This window comes from Oxyura jamaicensis, chromosome 6 (assembly GCF_011077185.1).
Source record: "Oxyura jamaicensis isolate SHBP4307 breed ruddy duck chromosome 6, BPBGC_Ojam_1.0, whole genome shotgun sequence".
NCBI classification, from domain to species: domain Eukaryota; kingdom Metazoa; phylum Chordata; class Aves; order Anseriformes; family Anatidae; genus Oxyura; species Oxyura jamaicensis.
Genome location: NC_048898.1, coordinates 23665569 through 23681149, shown reverse-complemented (window position 1 = coordinate 23681149; position 15581 = coordinate 23665569). Strand labels below are relative to the sequence as shown.

The 15581-nt window shown below is 42.5% G+C and overlaps 1 protein-coding gene across 1 annotated transcript in view; it reads left to right on the top strand.

Moving 5' to 3' along the window:
* COL17A1 (collagen type XVII alpha 1 chain) overlaps positions 1-15581 on the top strand; it is a 37338-nt gene that overhangs the window by 3348 nt on the left and 18409 nt on the right. The window contains exons 2-20 of the mRNA XM_035329419.1: positions 835-900; positions 1624-1668; positions 2420-2518; positions 4520-4654; positions 5024-5071; positions 5995-6030; positions 7665-7712; positions 8106-8249; positions 9251-9406; positions 10161-10232; positions 10345-10416; positions 10784-10849; positions 12123-12287; positions 12819-12908; positions 13042-13086; positions 13171-13320; positions 13977-14192; positions 14783-14821; positions 15238-15264. Of these exons, the coding sequence (XP_035185310.1) occupies positions 846-900; positions 1624-1668; positions 2420-2518; positions 4520-4654; positions 5024-5071; positions 5995-6030; positions 7665-7712; positions 8106-8249; positions 9251-9406; positions 10161-10232; positions 10345-10416; positions 10784-10849; positions 12123-12287; positions 12819-12908; positions 13042-13086; positions 13171-13320; positions 13977-14192; positions 14783-14821; positions 15238-15264 (1708 nt within the window). The 5' untranslated portion in view covers positions 835-845. The remainder of the gene's footprint in view (positions 1-834; positions 901-1623; positions 1669-2419; positions 2519-4519; positions 4655-5023; positions 5072-5994; positions 6031-7664; positions 7713-8105; positions 8250-9250; positions 9407-10160; positions 10233-10344; positions 10417-10783; positions 10850-12122; positions 12288-12818; positions 12909-13041; positions 13087-13170; positions 13321-13976; positions 14193-14782; positions 14822-15237; positions 15265-15581) is intronic.

The following is a 15581-nucleotide window of genomic DNA, read 5'->3' as shown; positions in this document are numbered from 1 at the left end:
GTGAATTAAAATCCCTTCCTTCCCTGCATTTGCAGCTGCACATGAAATGTTATCTTAGGGAGACTAGGAGTGAGCAACTATATATTGTCTTCTGACAGGAGTGTTTTCTCTTTGAGCTGATGTTTCTTTTTCACAATCATAATGTTTCTTTCTGCTATTTCTGCCTTGGCAGACACTCATACCTGTGTCAGGGCTAGTAATTGTGACTAGAGAGGGCTCCAAATCACGAGGAAGAACACATACAGCATTCACAGCAGTAATTTCAATGCTGTGTGTACTGACCTGACCTGGCCTGAAATTAACCCAGGTTACACAGCCACAGACAGGGGCCTGTAAGGCAAGATAAAGCTCTTCCTACCTTAAGCTCTTTGCTGCTGAAAACAGCCATTGTAAAGGCACCTCTGGTGTTTTTCTGCTTTCCTGAAGTCAGTGCTATGACTTGAGCATGAATATATCCTGGGAATGCCCAGTATTACCATCACAGTGCCACAATATTTCTGCTAGGCTTTTCTGCTAGCCCTGGCATGATGTGGGTAGCAAATGGAGGTAGAACTGCATTTGTCTGCATTTCTACTCCTGTATTGCTGAATCCTGCACAGTGCAGATGTGTGGGAGTGATGTTTGGATCCTGTGGGTTTGATCACACCTTTACAGAGGCACAGTCTGGTGCACACAGGTGGCTCTGGAAATGTACTTTAAACTTTTTAGCATGGATGGCTTCCAGGCAGTCCAGTCCCCTGCTGAAGAGAGACGACTTGTGGGACTTGTGGGGATTTGTTGCCATCTTCTACTATTCACAAAACTCTAAGTACAGTCTTTATGCTTTCCCTGCAGGTGGCAATGGTATGGATTCTGTAACGAAGAAAACGAGGCAAGATGGATCAGAAGTTACAGAAAGATGTAAGGAGAACATTTTTTATTTTCTTGTTACAAGATTAAATTGCACACCAAAGATTCTACAACCAGTTTTCCAGTTTTGTAAAGGGTTCAATGCTGACCAGATATCCAGAACTAAAGTCTGCACCTGTCCTTGGCATCTTTGCTGAAGTCGGAAAAAAGAATAGAATAGGTCAAGGTCAGACTTTTAGAGACATTTAGCATGACATGATTGTTTAAACAGAAATGATTGTCCTGTGGTAACATTTCTAGGCAGCAGTGCAAACATTCTGATTCTCCTTGTGCCTCTGGGACCAATGCCCTGCATGGTCTAGAAAATGTTCTTTAGATATGTTTTTGGCTGTATGTAAAACAGGATGTTTGTTGCTGGCCTTGTGGGAGTTAGCTGGTGGGAAGCTGGTGAGGGGTCTGACCTTGGGCTTCACAGTTACAGCAACTGCTGTGTGGTTCAGTAGTGCCCTGAAATAATACAACTTCCATGGCTCCAGGGACTTGTAAAGAAAAGTCTTTTGTGGCAGTGATGCACTTAGTGTAATGTGACAAAAGTGTGCAAACATACAGCCTGCAGCCTTCAGGCAATGTGGTCTTAAGGGACTTCGCTTTAAATGAAATCATTTTCTTGAATAAGTCATGCTTTTCCGTGGGAATGAAGTAGAACATTGATCTTGTCTGACCAGATTACCATGCATTAACTTCTGCATAATAATAATAATTTCCTTTCCTCAGTTATTACAGAGACAGTAACGACAAGGCTGACTTCCTTACCACCCAGTAAGTAATTGTGATCCATTGCATTACTTGTGCTCAGTGACTGCTGCCCCTCCGTGCTATCTGGCTGCATTACTTTCTTAAATCCCTGGTTGCAGCAGGTCTTGGTGCAGAAAGACTAACACCCGAATAGAAGCTGTTTTCAGAAATGCCCCTCCCAGAATGCTGGTTAAGGGAGAGAAGGAGCCGTGTGTGAGGAGCCATCGGGCTGTTGTCAGAAACAAAGTTCCACAGTCCACCAGACTCTTCAAGGGCATAGGCCCAGATATATTCTCCAGTGGGGACTGTCTCCTGGGGACAAGAGACAAAAGTGATGGGTCTGCTGCCTCCATCTTACCCAGCTGACAACAGTGGGTGAATCCCTTTGGGTAGTATCAGATGTCACAGGTGATTTCTATCTCTGTGCAGCAAGGAGGGAAGAATACTCCATGCTCTTTATAACACTGCTGATTAGCCTGCTGCAGCTGAGTTGGAAAGGGAATGGACTGTCTCATTTATGATGAGGGTTAACAGAAGCATCCCCCAACCCATGTCCAAAACAAAACTTGACTACCAACCTGCTGACTCTGCAGCATGAATGCTTATCTGCCCTGCCAAGACACATCTCCGCAGTTCTGACGTCTTGTCAGTCATGAAGCTGCCCTTGTAAAGTGTGAGGACTGCTTTGGGAACCTTCTGCCTTGTCTTGCAGTATCCTTGCTCTTCTTGTCTTTTAGCCTGACAGAATGTCTCTTTTTGTGCTCTTTTCTTCCAGAAGGAGGGAGCAGCAGTGGGCTCAAAACATCATCCCACACTGGAGGGAGCGGAGTGGAAAAGAGGTCTTACACCCATGGCAGCAGCTATGTGACTTCAAGTAAGGAGTAAAGATACTGGAAATAGAAAGCAAAGGCAGCATAAATGGGCTGAGGAGAGATTGAGGGCAGGGAGGTAGATTGAGGCAGAGGTGAGAAAAACAGAGTTTCTGAAAGTAGAAATGACAAACACTCAAAGCAAAGGTATTCCTTCCCTAAAGCTGTTTGTGAGGATCGGTGAGTAAATGGCAAAATTCCCATTTTCCACAGGGAAAACTTGATTTCGGGTTACTTTTATTTAACTTTTGAAAAACTCTTTCTTTCAGGAGGACAATAACAAAAAATGTCATTCCTACTGTCCTTAAGTATTTGGAAATCAGATTTCCCTTCTTTCAGGATTTCCAAATCACAATCTTTCTGAGCATTTTCTTCAAAAGACAGTTTTGATTAATCTGTTTGTTAATCTTGCAGAGGATAGATGAGTATTAAAGATTTTCATAGAACAGATTTTCTTGTGTATGTATCCATGGCTTTAGCACTTTGAATTGTCTGCTATATTTTCTGGTTGTGTTAAATCATTATGTCCTGTCCACTCTGTAAAAACGGGGTTCTTCTCTAGCAACTTTCTTTGCTGAGGTTTTTGATTGTCATAGTGAAGGTTTTTGAAAAATGAACTTTCTAGCCAAGTTTCTGGCACACCCTTCTCTCTGTCCCCAACGGGACAGATTGGGTAACTATCCTCACAGAAAACATTTTCTGTGCTTCAGAAGAGCTGACAAGTGTCTAAGGGAGGGAAGTGGGATATGGAAGCTCAAAGGGTGAATGAGCCATTCCCAGTAGATCTGACAGACAGTCAGCCTCTTACCAGTTAAAGGCCAGAGTGTGGAATCCCTTTGCCTCAGGGCAAATGTGAAGTAACTCCAGTAAAGATCTAATTGTCTAGACTGGCACCAGTCTAACTGAGAACTAAACCCATTCCTGAAAGCTCTTTACTTAAATGACTCTGTGGGATTGCCGTCCTACTTGTTATTTCTTTCCAGTCTGTAGAAGGGAAAAGAATTTGTATTTCTGAGATAATGAGCCCTTCAAGATTTACAAACATTTTCTAATCTTTGCTTTCCCATTCTGCTTGCAGAATGCCTCCAGCAGAGGCCCACTTGTCACTATAGTTCTTTCTGCTGAATTAAGTGGAAAAGTCACAGAACAAAACAGGTCCATGTAGAGGGGAAAATGAGCTAGAAAATACTTTGAGAACACAAGGGCGTGCTCTTTTTTACAGTGATGGGTAAACAACGTCCAGTCTGATCCTGCTGATCAGCATGCATATATTGCACTTTGTCACAGGGCTCCCCTTGTGCTGCACTCTGGTCACATTCCAGCAGTAGATATCAAACAAGAGTCTGGTCCCTCCACAAACCAAACATTCATTATGGCTGCTCAGTTCTTTTTCCACAGCACTGATGTGAATTAGGAAGGGAAATTCTCCCCTCTGTCTAAATATAACACCAATAACCTCCAGGCTGCCTTGGGCCTGACTCACACCTCTATCACTTCTCCAGAAAATGGACTGAGTAAGGCATGACTAAGTGAGAATGTGGCTGGTTGCTTTGGAAAGGAAGTGCACTCCTGTCTGCCTTCCCTCAGCTCATGAACTGCATCCTTCAGCGCTAGGAGCTTTGCTCAATCATCTCCCAGTTTCTGTGTTGTATAACACTGGAGTTTACAAGTGTATCTGTATCCAAACCAAAACCCAGCCCCATCCAAAGCCAGACGTCTTCCTGCTCAGTAGAAATGGCTAATTCACCTTCTTAGGCCAAATGCTGCAGTCATGGAGATCACTGACAAAAATAATTTTAAAACCAGAAAGACAAATTCCTCTCTGCAGTGAATGTTGAGGACAGTCAGAGTTAGTTCTAAATGTGGTTCTTGCCCATCTCTAGTTGTGAGATACCAATGGAAATCTGTCCAGCTCCAAAGAAAGGAACATAAAGCACTCAGGACATGTAAACTGTACACCCAGGGCATATTTTCCATTTGCTGAGGGCATTTTGTTTTGTCTATAGGTGGAAGTGGTAGACTGAATTCATCATCATCATCTGGCTACAGACAAGCACAGTCTCCCAGCTCAACTCTCACCAAGTCACCTGGTTCAACGTTTGAAAGAAAAACATATGTCAGCCGCCATGCAACGTATGAAGGTATCACAGAACATGCCATAGAAAGGAGGCAATGGGTAGTGCACTCTGAGGTCAATTGGGACTGCCAGCATATTAACGCATGATTATCCTAATTAGCACACAAATCCTGTTGTGGCTTTGCTAGGAAATAAGCCAGCAAGTACATATTTTAATGGCGGGGTCCTATTTATAGTAATGTTCATTCCTAAGAAGAGCTGTGCCATATTTTTATTGAAAGACATTAGCAGCTCTTTTATGTCATCCTGAATAGCTCTTTTTGAATGAAATGTTTATTACCCAGTGGGAATAGACACGTACCAGGAAGACATACTTGGAAAGTGCTTAATGGTCTTCTAGAAAGTATTAATGACATATTTTTATTCTTTGCAGGGAGTTCCAGTGCTAACTCTTCTCCAGAGTTCCCCAGAAAAGAGTTTGGTATGTTCTTTCAGAACTGTCCCTCTGAGTATTACAGCAAGGTCATGTGAGTTGGTGACTACAATTTCACACATTAATGTGTCTTGCCCTGCCAGTGCTGCCACTATACTGGGCAGCCAGTGCAGCTCCTGATTGCAAAGGAGTTATTAGAGATTTACATCAGTGCAGTGGATATATAAATATATATATAGATATATATATAAAATATATGCCTACTATACCTACTGCCTTCAGCTGCTCTTGTAATGATCCCCATATGGCATAGGACATGGACAGAAGAACAGAGACGTAGGGCACTTTGTGACATTTGCTGTCCCATAGCTAGGGGAATAACTCCAAGCCAGAAAGTATAGCCCTTTAAGATTTTGAACCATTGCTAGATTTCCTCTTCCACTAGCTCTTTTCTAGACTTCAACATGTTTATATCATGTAATTGGAAAGATGAATTGGATCTCAAGTGGTATATTTATACTGAATGTTGTCAGCAGGTATGAGCTTGCCCTGTCCAAACTCTGACAGGCCTATTATGTTCAGTACAGGCAGAGAAACGATATGATCAGGTTGTCTTTCTGGCTCAGGGAAGAGACAGGGCTTCACAGTATCCAGCCTTGGTTGATGGCATAAACAGGGCTATTATCCTCCTATTGGCCTGTAGAAATAGGAGATCACCATCTGTGAACAACATTTTTGTGTACAAACAGAAACAGCAGGTGGTCCAGAAATGGACCTATACACTCTTTGAGATGCCTCATGGTCTAAAGAGGGCCTGACAGAAACTGAGGATTCAATGCCCCCAGCTGTGCCTCAAGTAAAGAAGATTGCTGCCTGAATTTCAGCACTCTGAGCAGGGTTCATGTATTCATTTTCAGAGGTGTTGTAAGCACTAAGACCTAATATTGTTTTTCTCTTGTTGGTGTTCACAGCATCTGCTTCTACACGAGGGAGAAGCCAAAGTCGAGGTGAGTGATACTGCTCTTTTAGAAGCCTCCTTTTTTTATTATTCAGTATAATTCAGGGTGTGTTAAACAGATCTATTCCTTAGCTAGAATCAAACAGTTTAAGTCTAGAGTCAGATAAGGTATGTGGATTTACACCACTACAGATGTGAACCATTTTATCTGTAAGCAATTGCATAAAGGACCAGTGTAAAAATGGACTCTAGTGAAGGTCATGGTGGTTAGGACTTAATCAGAATGGAGGATCTGCTTTGGGACCTTGACATCTGGGGGTGTAGAACATAGTTTTCCATCTTGACTGTTTACTATCATAAACTCAGTCCACCCATGCTCTGTGACCCCCTCTGACAATTTTACAATGCTGTATTTATGTTCTTCCTCCTGAGATGTATGTAACAAACTGTAAGGCCATTCCCTGAAAAGGTCTCATGCTGGTGGTAAGGAGATGTTGAAGAAATTATGGACTTGTTGTGGTGTGTTTACCAAGCTTGCTGTAAAACTGCATCATTTAAATCATTCAGCTCTTCTAATAATTTATTAACAGCAAGGGGAAAGCAGGATTATATCACTATGTAAGAGTTTAATATATGTTCCCAGTTGCTTGAGGAGGAAACTATAATGTCATTCTATCAAAGTTAATTTTAGCAGTGGATATAAATCAACGTATGCTCTTGCATACTCCTCTTGGAGAATGTCACAGTTACCAATTATTCTACCTCAGATCTTCACAGTCTCCTTTAGCACACTACATACATCCCAGCAGAACTCGGCCATACATAATAAAGTGGAGAATCAGCTGCAGTTTCTCATACTACTTCAGAAAATTGCCCCTGTCTATCAGCTTCTCCACCTGAATGCCAAAGTCAGTGTTTCTTTTCTAGTGCATGCATTTTCAGATTTCATTTTGAGGAGCATGTTTCACATGTCCTGGCTGGTCAGCTTGCTCGTGGGTAGCAAGTTTAAAGGCTTGCCCCACCAAATCAGATTCATTCTCTTGTGCTGGAGTCAGTAATAAAAGTCAGTAATAAAATGGAGTACCTCGTGAGAATGCTGGCTTAATAAATGTCTGCTTGTGACCTGATAATTTTAATTCAATGGAGTTTTTGTCAAGTTGGGGATTACATTCAAAGAGCCAAAACAAAAGGCAGCAGGTTGCAAGAGCCTAAATCCTACACCCTACGATATAGATGGCAGTGTGAATTTTACCCAGTAATTAGTAGGGAACTTGTGTATTTAGTGAGCCTTAAAATCCTGAGGCTTCTTTTGGCTCTGTAGGTTTTCACCCAGTAGAATAATAGTAATTGTGATGAGTTGGAATATCAATGTCATTGAGGACTGTATAATCAGGCCTTGCATTTGATTGGCGCTGACAATTCTGTTGACTTCAATATAGGCCCTCAAGGAGCAAAATACTGCTCTCTGGAATTAAAAGTAGCGAAATTTGACCCCAAAACAAAAAGTCACTCAAACCAATTTACAACAAATTCACATAAGCCATGAGTGCTGCTTAGATCAAATAGCAAGGTAACGTGGACATCAGGAAAGAAGGAATTCACTTCAGCCTAAAAATTCATTTCCAGCTCAGGGCATAAATACATCTCACTCCATATTCGTGATCTGCTTTTTTCCCTTCCCAGAGAGTGAAATACGAGTCCGGCTGCAGAGTGCATCTCCCTCCGGCAGATGTAAGTGCAATGGCTTATACTCCAGGGGGAACAGGTATAACATAGAGAGTGTTGCTGCTCTAGGTAGGTCTGCAGTGTCTCTAGGATCCAGTCTTCATGATGATGGATAGCAGCATGTAATCCCATTTTTCTGCTGTAAGAAGTTTCATTTATCTCCCATTTCTGAACAAGGAAGCATGCTGTGGGATAGATGGTGGTCTTACAAGGGTAGAGTTATACTTAGACCCTGAAATGAGGCCCTTGAAACTTTGTTAAGTCAGTGGCACCCCCAGAAAAGTACAACTTCATAGACACTCACAGGTAAATTCCACTAAATGGTTTAGCCTGGGCAGGATTACAGATCAATTAAACAATGGCTTTTGGATAAGTCTGTATGCTTGTTTTTCCTGCCAGGGACAGAGTTGGATGATGTAAAACGTTTGCTGAAAGGAAGTCGATCAGCCAGCTGCAGCCCTACTCGATCACCATCAAGTACTCTCCCAATACCGAAAAAAGCAGTGGTGGAGACAAAGATGGTTACTGAGAGCTCTCAGTCAGGTACGTGGCAGAGAACGGTTAGCAATGCTGGAGCCTTCCAAACATTTTTTTCCATAAAAGTACCCAGTATACCCAGTTGCTAAGAACATCAGAGTAAGAATACATGGTCTCTGTCCCTGGTAGTGCTGGCAATAAAAAGAAAGGGGCAGAATGCCAGAGGGCTATCCAAATATTGCCCTACCATGAGCCATTCTGGTGACTTGTCTAACTTCCATAGAGTTAAGCCAGTTCCTACTGCCACCAGCTTTAATCCAGAGGTGCTGCTGGCAGAGGCAAGAGCTCTAAGTAAACATGTCTTACAGTGGCATGATCTCGTCTCTGAGCAAGATGAAGATAGCACTGTAGACAACATTTGAGTCAGTGTTTGTTTTATTGGCCATACCACTGGTTCAGAAATCAGCAGAATTTGATAATAATAGAAATACTATTTGAAATGTTATAACTAGCTTTTGCTATTTATAAGCCCCACTGCAGTGCTTGAGGCAGTGGTGTTCACATTCACTCCACTGTTCTGCACCAGCATATAGGAACAAGGAATGTCTTTTTTCTTTCTGCTGGCTCAAATCCTGTCTCAAACTGGGAATTTTAGTCCAGTACATGAGTGAACCAGAGCCACACATGTGGGAAGCAAAAGTCATAGGTTTCATGCTCCAGGATGATTTATTAACAGGAACATGGAACAAAGTACGTTAAGTGTTTTATTATGGTATCACAGCATCTATAAATAATGAAATCTCTTCAAGGCATTTTATGAATGGTCATGCTATCAGGTCAGTCTTTATTCCATTGTTTAAAATTCAGGTGGGCTGTAATCTGCTGGCATTTGGGATCAGTTATACCATCTTAACCTGGAGTCACTGCATGGACTCCACTATGTTAATTGAAATCTAAGGCATCTGTCTGCCACATAAACCTGCAGTGCATGCTAAGTCACAAGCCTGGTCCTGTTGAAAACCATTACTGTTTTGTGTTTTTTTTTTTTTTTTTTTTTTTTTTAACAGTGTCAGGGACATATGATACAGCAATACTGAATACTGCCCTCCCTTCATACACTTGGTCCTCAACTCTGCCTGCTGGCTCTTCCCTTGGTGGATACCACAACAGCATGGCCCAGAGCTCGTCCTTGATCAATGCTATGTCTCACTCTACAGGATCAGGTATGTTCCCGGGACTGCCCAGGCTGGCAGGACAAAACTCCATACTAAAGCTGGGTCACCAGTAGTGCTCTTTCTGCGGAGAGAGAACTTAAATGATGGAAAAATCAAGGTGGCAGAAGATAGGCTTACATTTCCTCTTCTTTTCTGTAACTTTTCTGCTCTCTGCTTCCACACTGACTGTATTTGAAAGTTCTTGTTTGTGAGGATCAATTGTCCTGGCTGCCTGATCTGTCTTTGAACTTTTATGATAGCTTTGTTATTGACTTAAGTGAGTCTCACATTGTCTATCAAAACTAGTTTTAGACTTCAGTGAACTTCGGATGATTCTGGCCCATTGTAAGAACACCTGGTCCTAATCCTTCAGTCCTCTTATATAAAGATGTAATCAATAAATCTTGGCTGTGATTATACCTTGTAAGACCTGCCTCTAAGTACCAGGGATGCTGTCATTTCCCAGATGCAGAGAAAGAGTGCAGCAAGCTTCATGATAGTGTACTGCTAAAAGCTTTGCTTTCTCACATTATCTCATGATTGCAACTTGTCTGATAAGGGATTTTCTCCACTTTGTGAGTTCTGTAAAAGCATGGTTTGGTGTCACAATTTTCAAGATTTTTCCTCTGTGCAATTACTGTGCATTTTCACTAACTGCATTTTCAAGTGACCCTTACTCTTAAGTTCTGTAGCTGTCCCACTGTCTTGGTGCTGGATTTCTGATTCCAGAGAAGTAATAAAATTTTATTTCCTCATTTTGCAGTTTTTGGTGTTCCAAATAACCTGGCTCCCACCAATCATACTCTGAACACGGGCCTGAGCACTTCCTCAACAGGTCAGATTTTTCTGTTCTTCCTTTCAGACTTTCACGGCATAACTGTCCTGGCAAACATGTACAATTAACTGCACTGCAGGACTCCTATAACTCCTGTAATTTTTCTTTGCAGTGTTTGGAGTTCAAAACAACCTGTCACCAAACTCTTCAACCCTGACCCAAAATGCTTCTGCAGCCTCCACAGGTCAGCAACAATTTAAGCCTAGAGAAAATGTGGGAGTCAGTGGTGTGTGCTGCCTTCTCCCACTTTTTCTGAAGTGATTAGAATGTTCGTACTGACAGAGGTTCCTTCATTGGCCTCTCCTGGTGTGGAGCAGGGTGGTGTGAGGAGATATTGAGGAACATTTTCTCTCCTTTGCCTATGCAGGAATTGCTCCCAGTCCCTATGTAAGCACTAGAAACTTGCTTACTAGGGAAGCCCTTGCTCATATGAGTTTTCCTCAGTGTTCTAAATGAGAAAAGATTCCTGAGGTGGTGTGTAGCCCAAGGCTGGTATATGTAGGTACCTTGTTGTCCTCAGTCTCTTTCATTCTGGGATTTCTTCATTGCAGCATATGGGATGAAGAACACTTCTCAGAGCAACACCATGACTAGTACTGGTGTGTCTGCCTCAGCAGGTGAGTGTACCACTTATGGTTGTTTAGGCATGGCTTTGTACAAGCATGTCATGATAGCAGTGAGTTAGAGATTCAGCCAGCTATGTGCTACTAACACCTGACTCCTCAGGAGCATGATTCGTCACTAGCCAAGCCCCTCACTGGTGCCTTTCTGAAAAGAAGGCAAATGAGCCAGAAGCTCAGAATGAGAAAATCAGCTGGCCTGATTGAGATCTCCCCCACTTTGTGGGAACTTGGATAATCTTATTGAAGCTATTTCCGCTCAATAGACAAGTAACTGGGTAGATCACACATGTGATACTGTGCTTCATACGAAGCCAAAACATTTGCATGGTTACACTTAACCATTATTTATCGGTAGTGTCAGCCTTGACCATTCAAAAATCAAGGATTTGATGATCAGATTGTTGTTTGATTAATGAGAGAAGCTGAGGCCTTTCTACTGGCCTTTGGTCTCTTTTCAAGCTTATTAATCTGTAACTACAACAGCTATGAATGAGACTTTTATTTTTTGTTTAAGGGAAGTCAAGTTTCTTTTGTAATCCAAGTACTCTCAAAGGCAAGCCTTAAAAATAGGTGGAAATACAACAGAAGTTATGATAATATTTCTAATGTAGGTTTACTCCAGCTTCATGCTAGAGTGATGGAATAATACCAGTCTGTGTATCTTAATTTTCAATGTTGTGTCAATTTCTCTGCAGGCTCAGGTTTGTACACCGTTCCAGTTATATTTGATACTGCCTAATGGCAGAAGGGTGACCACATCAACATTTTTGAGCCTTGTTTGGTCTTAGCCCAACCTCAGTGAGCCACAGTTAAAAGCCTCAGAAGCATGCCTGGCACCCAAGGATATGGTGTGCTTTGTGTTTCACAGAGTATCTCTGCTCATCCGCTTAAGATGTGCTGGCTCTGATGAACCTTGGATGTCTCTCTAAGACTGAGTTTCTATGATTCTGTAGTAGGTGTGTTTGAGGAGTGAGGTGGTCATTGAGCAAATCATTTTTATATGTGATTGAATTCTACATGCTCTCCATTTCCTGTAGAAACTGTTCCCCTGCTAGTGAGATATCTAAAGACACCTCTAATAAAGCTAATGAAACACAGCTCTCCTCTTAGCTTCAAGTGATCAGTGTGTCTCTTGCTGGCTTGTAATAGTGGCAACCCCGATCACAACAGGACTCCCTTTTCTCATGAACAAGTGTTGTAACGTATAGTTATGACTCTTTGGCCATTCTCATCTCCTCATCTTTCCCATCCTTTACCAATATTCCAGGAGGAACCGTTTTGAGCTCCCAGGGGGATGACATTCTACGCAAAGACTGCAAGTTCCTGCTGCTGGAGAAAGACAATGCCCCAGCAAAGAAGGAGATGGAGCTCTTGATCATGACAAAGGATAGTGGCAAAGTCTTTAGTGCCTCGAACACCGGGCTTAATGGAGGTAACTTCTCTTCCTTGGGATGTGTGGGTATGCTGAGGGTAGGGAAATGGAGAGTGATCATAAGGGGAAGGTAAATCAGAAGCATCTCCACAGGGCACATCTAGAGATCATATACTTTAAGAGAGCTTCAGTGAGAACAGTGTGGCTTGGGAATGTATAAGAACAGTCCTACACATGCAGCCAGATCAACTCTGCCAGTGTAGGGTCTTCTCTATCTGTGGAGTTCAGAGTTCAGGACACTACATCTGACTCAAACCCCTGCAACCCAGCCATGAAGCTTGGGCAGGCATTTAGCCTTTAACCATGCCAGCAGCAGGTCTAGCCTGTGCATTTAAAGCTCCAGAGCATGCTTTGGGACATTTCACGGAGCTCAGGAGCCTCAAAAACAGAAACTAGATCTGCAGCTGGCTTAAACTGACAGAACTGTTGTGTCTTCCTACTAAAAAAACATGCCTTTTGCCTTTAGAAAAAAAAATAGGCTTGGTTGAACTCCTGTTGTAACGTTTTCAATTACACTTGGTTCCTGTTCAGGATCCTTTGCAGAAGACACATTGAAGAAAGAGAAGCAAGGATTTTCTTCTTCTTACGCTGCAGATACAGGCCTAAAATCAGATGCAAATGGTAAGAGTTTGCCACTATGGCAATGCAAGAGAACTACCTCCTTCTGCCTCCATTACTACCTTCCCCCCGCAAACCCATCCTCCAAGTTTGATCGTGCATGGAAAGACTGTTAAATCTTCTGCTGTTACAACAGGAGGACTGAAATCAGTACCAACAAGGGACAAAGCAACATATGCGGGTAAGTGTTGCTATTCAGACTTTGACTCTTTGACTCTGAAGTCAAGGAGCTGTTCACTGTGAGAGTGCCACTTCCCTCTTTCAGAAATACGAAATGGCGATGCAGGGGGTGTGGTTGGATCAGCACCATCTTGGTGTCCCTGTGGTTCCTGCTGTAGCTGGTGGAAATGGCTCCTCGGTTTGCTTCTGGCCTGGCTGCTTCTCCTCGGGTTACTCTTTGGACTCATTGCTCTGGGTAAGAAATAGCTGCAAGAGCTGGCTGGGTCACAGACCTCCATGTGTAGTTAACACTGGGACTGAACAGAAATCCAGCTCTGTGTAGCCCTGTCCCTGAGAAAGATTACAGCCATGGTGAGAAGGAGAGAGAGGGAAGCTGCAGAGGTAAGGTTCCCCTTCTGCTTGCAGGAGAGAGTTTGTATGGAGGAATAAAATTTTGAATGGAATAGAAAGAGTAACAGAGGATTTAAGCTGGCAAAGAGGCCAAGCAAACTGTAACTCACTACCAGAGGTGCCAAGCCAGAGAGCTGAGGAGGAACGTGTTCAGTGCTCAAAATTGTGACTGCCACCAACATATTACAAACGGACAGAAAGAATGGATAAGGAATATAAACCTTCAATGAGTATTTATATAGTCTTGGGGTGAGGAAAGTGGGAAAACTTCTGAGGTCTGAGGTCTTTCTTCCCTTCTGAGACTAGCAGATTCCAAAGCTGTCATTTAAATTCCAAGATTTCCCTGCTAGGAAAAAAAAAAAAAAAAAATGCAAAGAATAATCCTGCAAAATTCAGCGTCCGTAGCTCTCTGTCACAGTGTTGCCTTGTCACTGCTATTAGAAGTCCCTGGAATAGAACCTGCATCTACATGTTCCCAAGCATTTTACTTTAACCTTCCAGCGGAAGAAGTGAGAAAGCTGAAATCTCGTGTGGATGACCTGGAAAAAATCAATCACAGCTTCCTGGCAGTTAACCAAGGGAGTCCAAACATAGCAAAAGATGTTTCAAGAGTAGACTATCTTCAAGGTGTGGCATCCTCTTCAACCTTCCCTCTTGAAAATGAAGAATCAGTTTGGTTGATGGTGAAGAGCAGACTGAACAAGGAAATAGAACGAGGTGAGCAGAGTAAATGTCTGTCATGTTGCATGAGACCAGATTATTTAAAGGGGAGTGGAAGAGTTTGACTTCCTAAGGACCTAAAGACCAGGACTTCAAGAGTGCAATGCAGTCTCTCAAATACAGAGTCCTCACCTGTCCTCACAGAGCTTTGCTGGAGCACAGAACACTGCCAACTGACAGAGGTGGTGCATCCTTCAAAGCTAGCAGGGAGGGGAGAAGAAAGGAAGCTGTAGCAAGTGAGTTTTCCATTTTGAAAGAACTGCACAGAAAAAATGAACCCACAGCTTATTTCTCATGCTACTTTTGGTAGCAAGGGGTAAGATTATTTGCTTCTCTTTCAATGGAAATGGGCTAAGAAGAGAGGAGCCTGCATTTTCCCAGCTTCAGAGGTTTCATGTAACTCTTAGCAGTTCAAGGGTTTGTGAAGGCAAATTTGCTGAGGAAACTCTACTCCCAAAGCCATATAGTGTTTGACAGCCTGTGCTACCTGCAGCCTCAAAATCTAATTAGAAGGACCTTTGTATGTGAAGCAAGTAGCTATTTTGTTGTGTAATACAGCCTAACAGTACCTTTGCTTCCTGTTGCAGGCTACTTCCGAGGGGAGAGAGGAGAACCTGGTATGAAAGGTATAGCCATCTAGTCCTTCTGTTCCCCCGTCCTAGTCCTTGGTGCTGGCAATGCTCAGGTTTGGAGTGGATGTTGCCACAAAAGAGGCAGTTGGCAGTGAGAAAGTTGATGCTGGTTTATACTTTAAAAAAAAAAAAAAAAAGCATGAAGCTGGTTTGCTACTTAAACTGTGGAGGGGCTGGTCCCATGCAGAATTAATACAAGAGGCCCAATCACCCAACACATTGTGTGAGTGTGAAAGGCCAGATCCTGTATGTCACTGGTGAGATGGATCTGGTCCTGCATGGTGCTGGTGTGGAGCTTGTTCATATGTTATTGAAGTCTAAAAAGCAACTAGAAAAACAAAATAAATGTGTAATCACTGGAAATACCCCCAGGATCTCTCATGATTTTATTTTTCTTCTCTTTTTCTCAGGTGACATGGGAATGCAAGGTCCTAAAGGTGAGTCTGGAGTTACCTGCTGTTTCAGGTCATTTGACAGCCTTCCATTGGGCCTAGGTAGCATATGAATTTTTATTGCCCCAGAAGTTAGATAATCTGATGCACCTTGTGGTTCAGATATTGTTAAGATAGTCTTTGCTCTTTCTGGCAAAGGCAATTTTAGAGGTCACAGTAGGAGAGGGAACAATTCTTATTTTGAATCTTGGATATTTTTTCACCTGGATGAAAATCATTCCTGAGGTAAAACTATACCTGGTTAAATCACAAAATGCTTCAGAGGTTTTTGTGTACTGTGAACAATTCAACCATTGCATAAA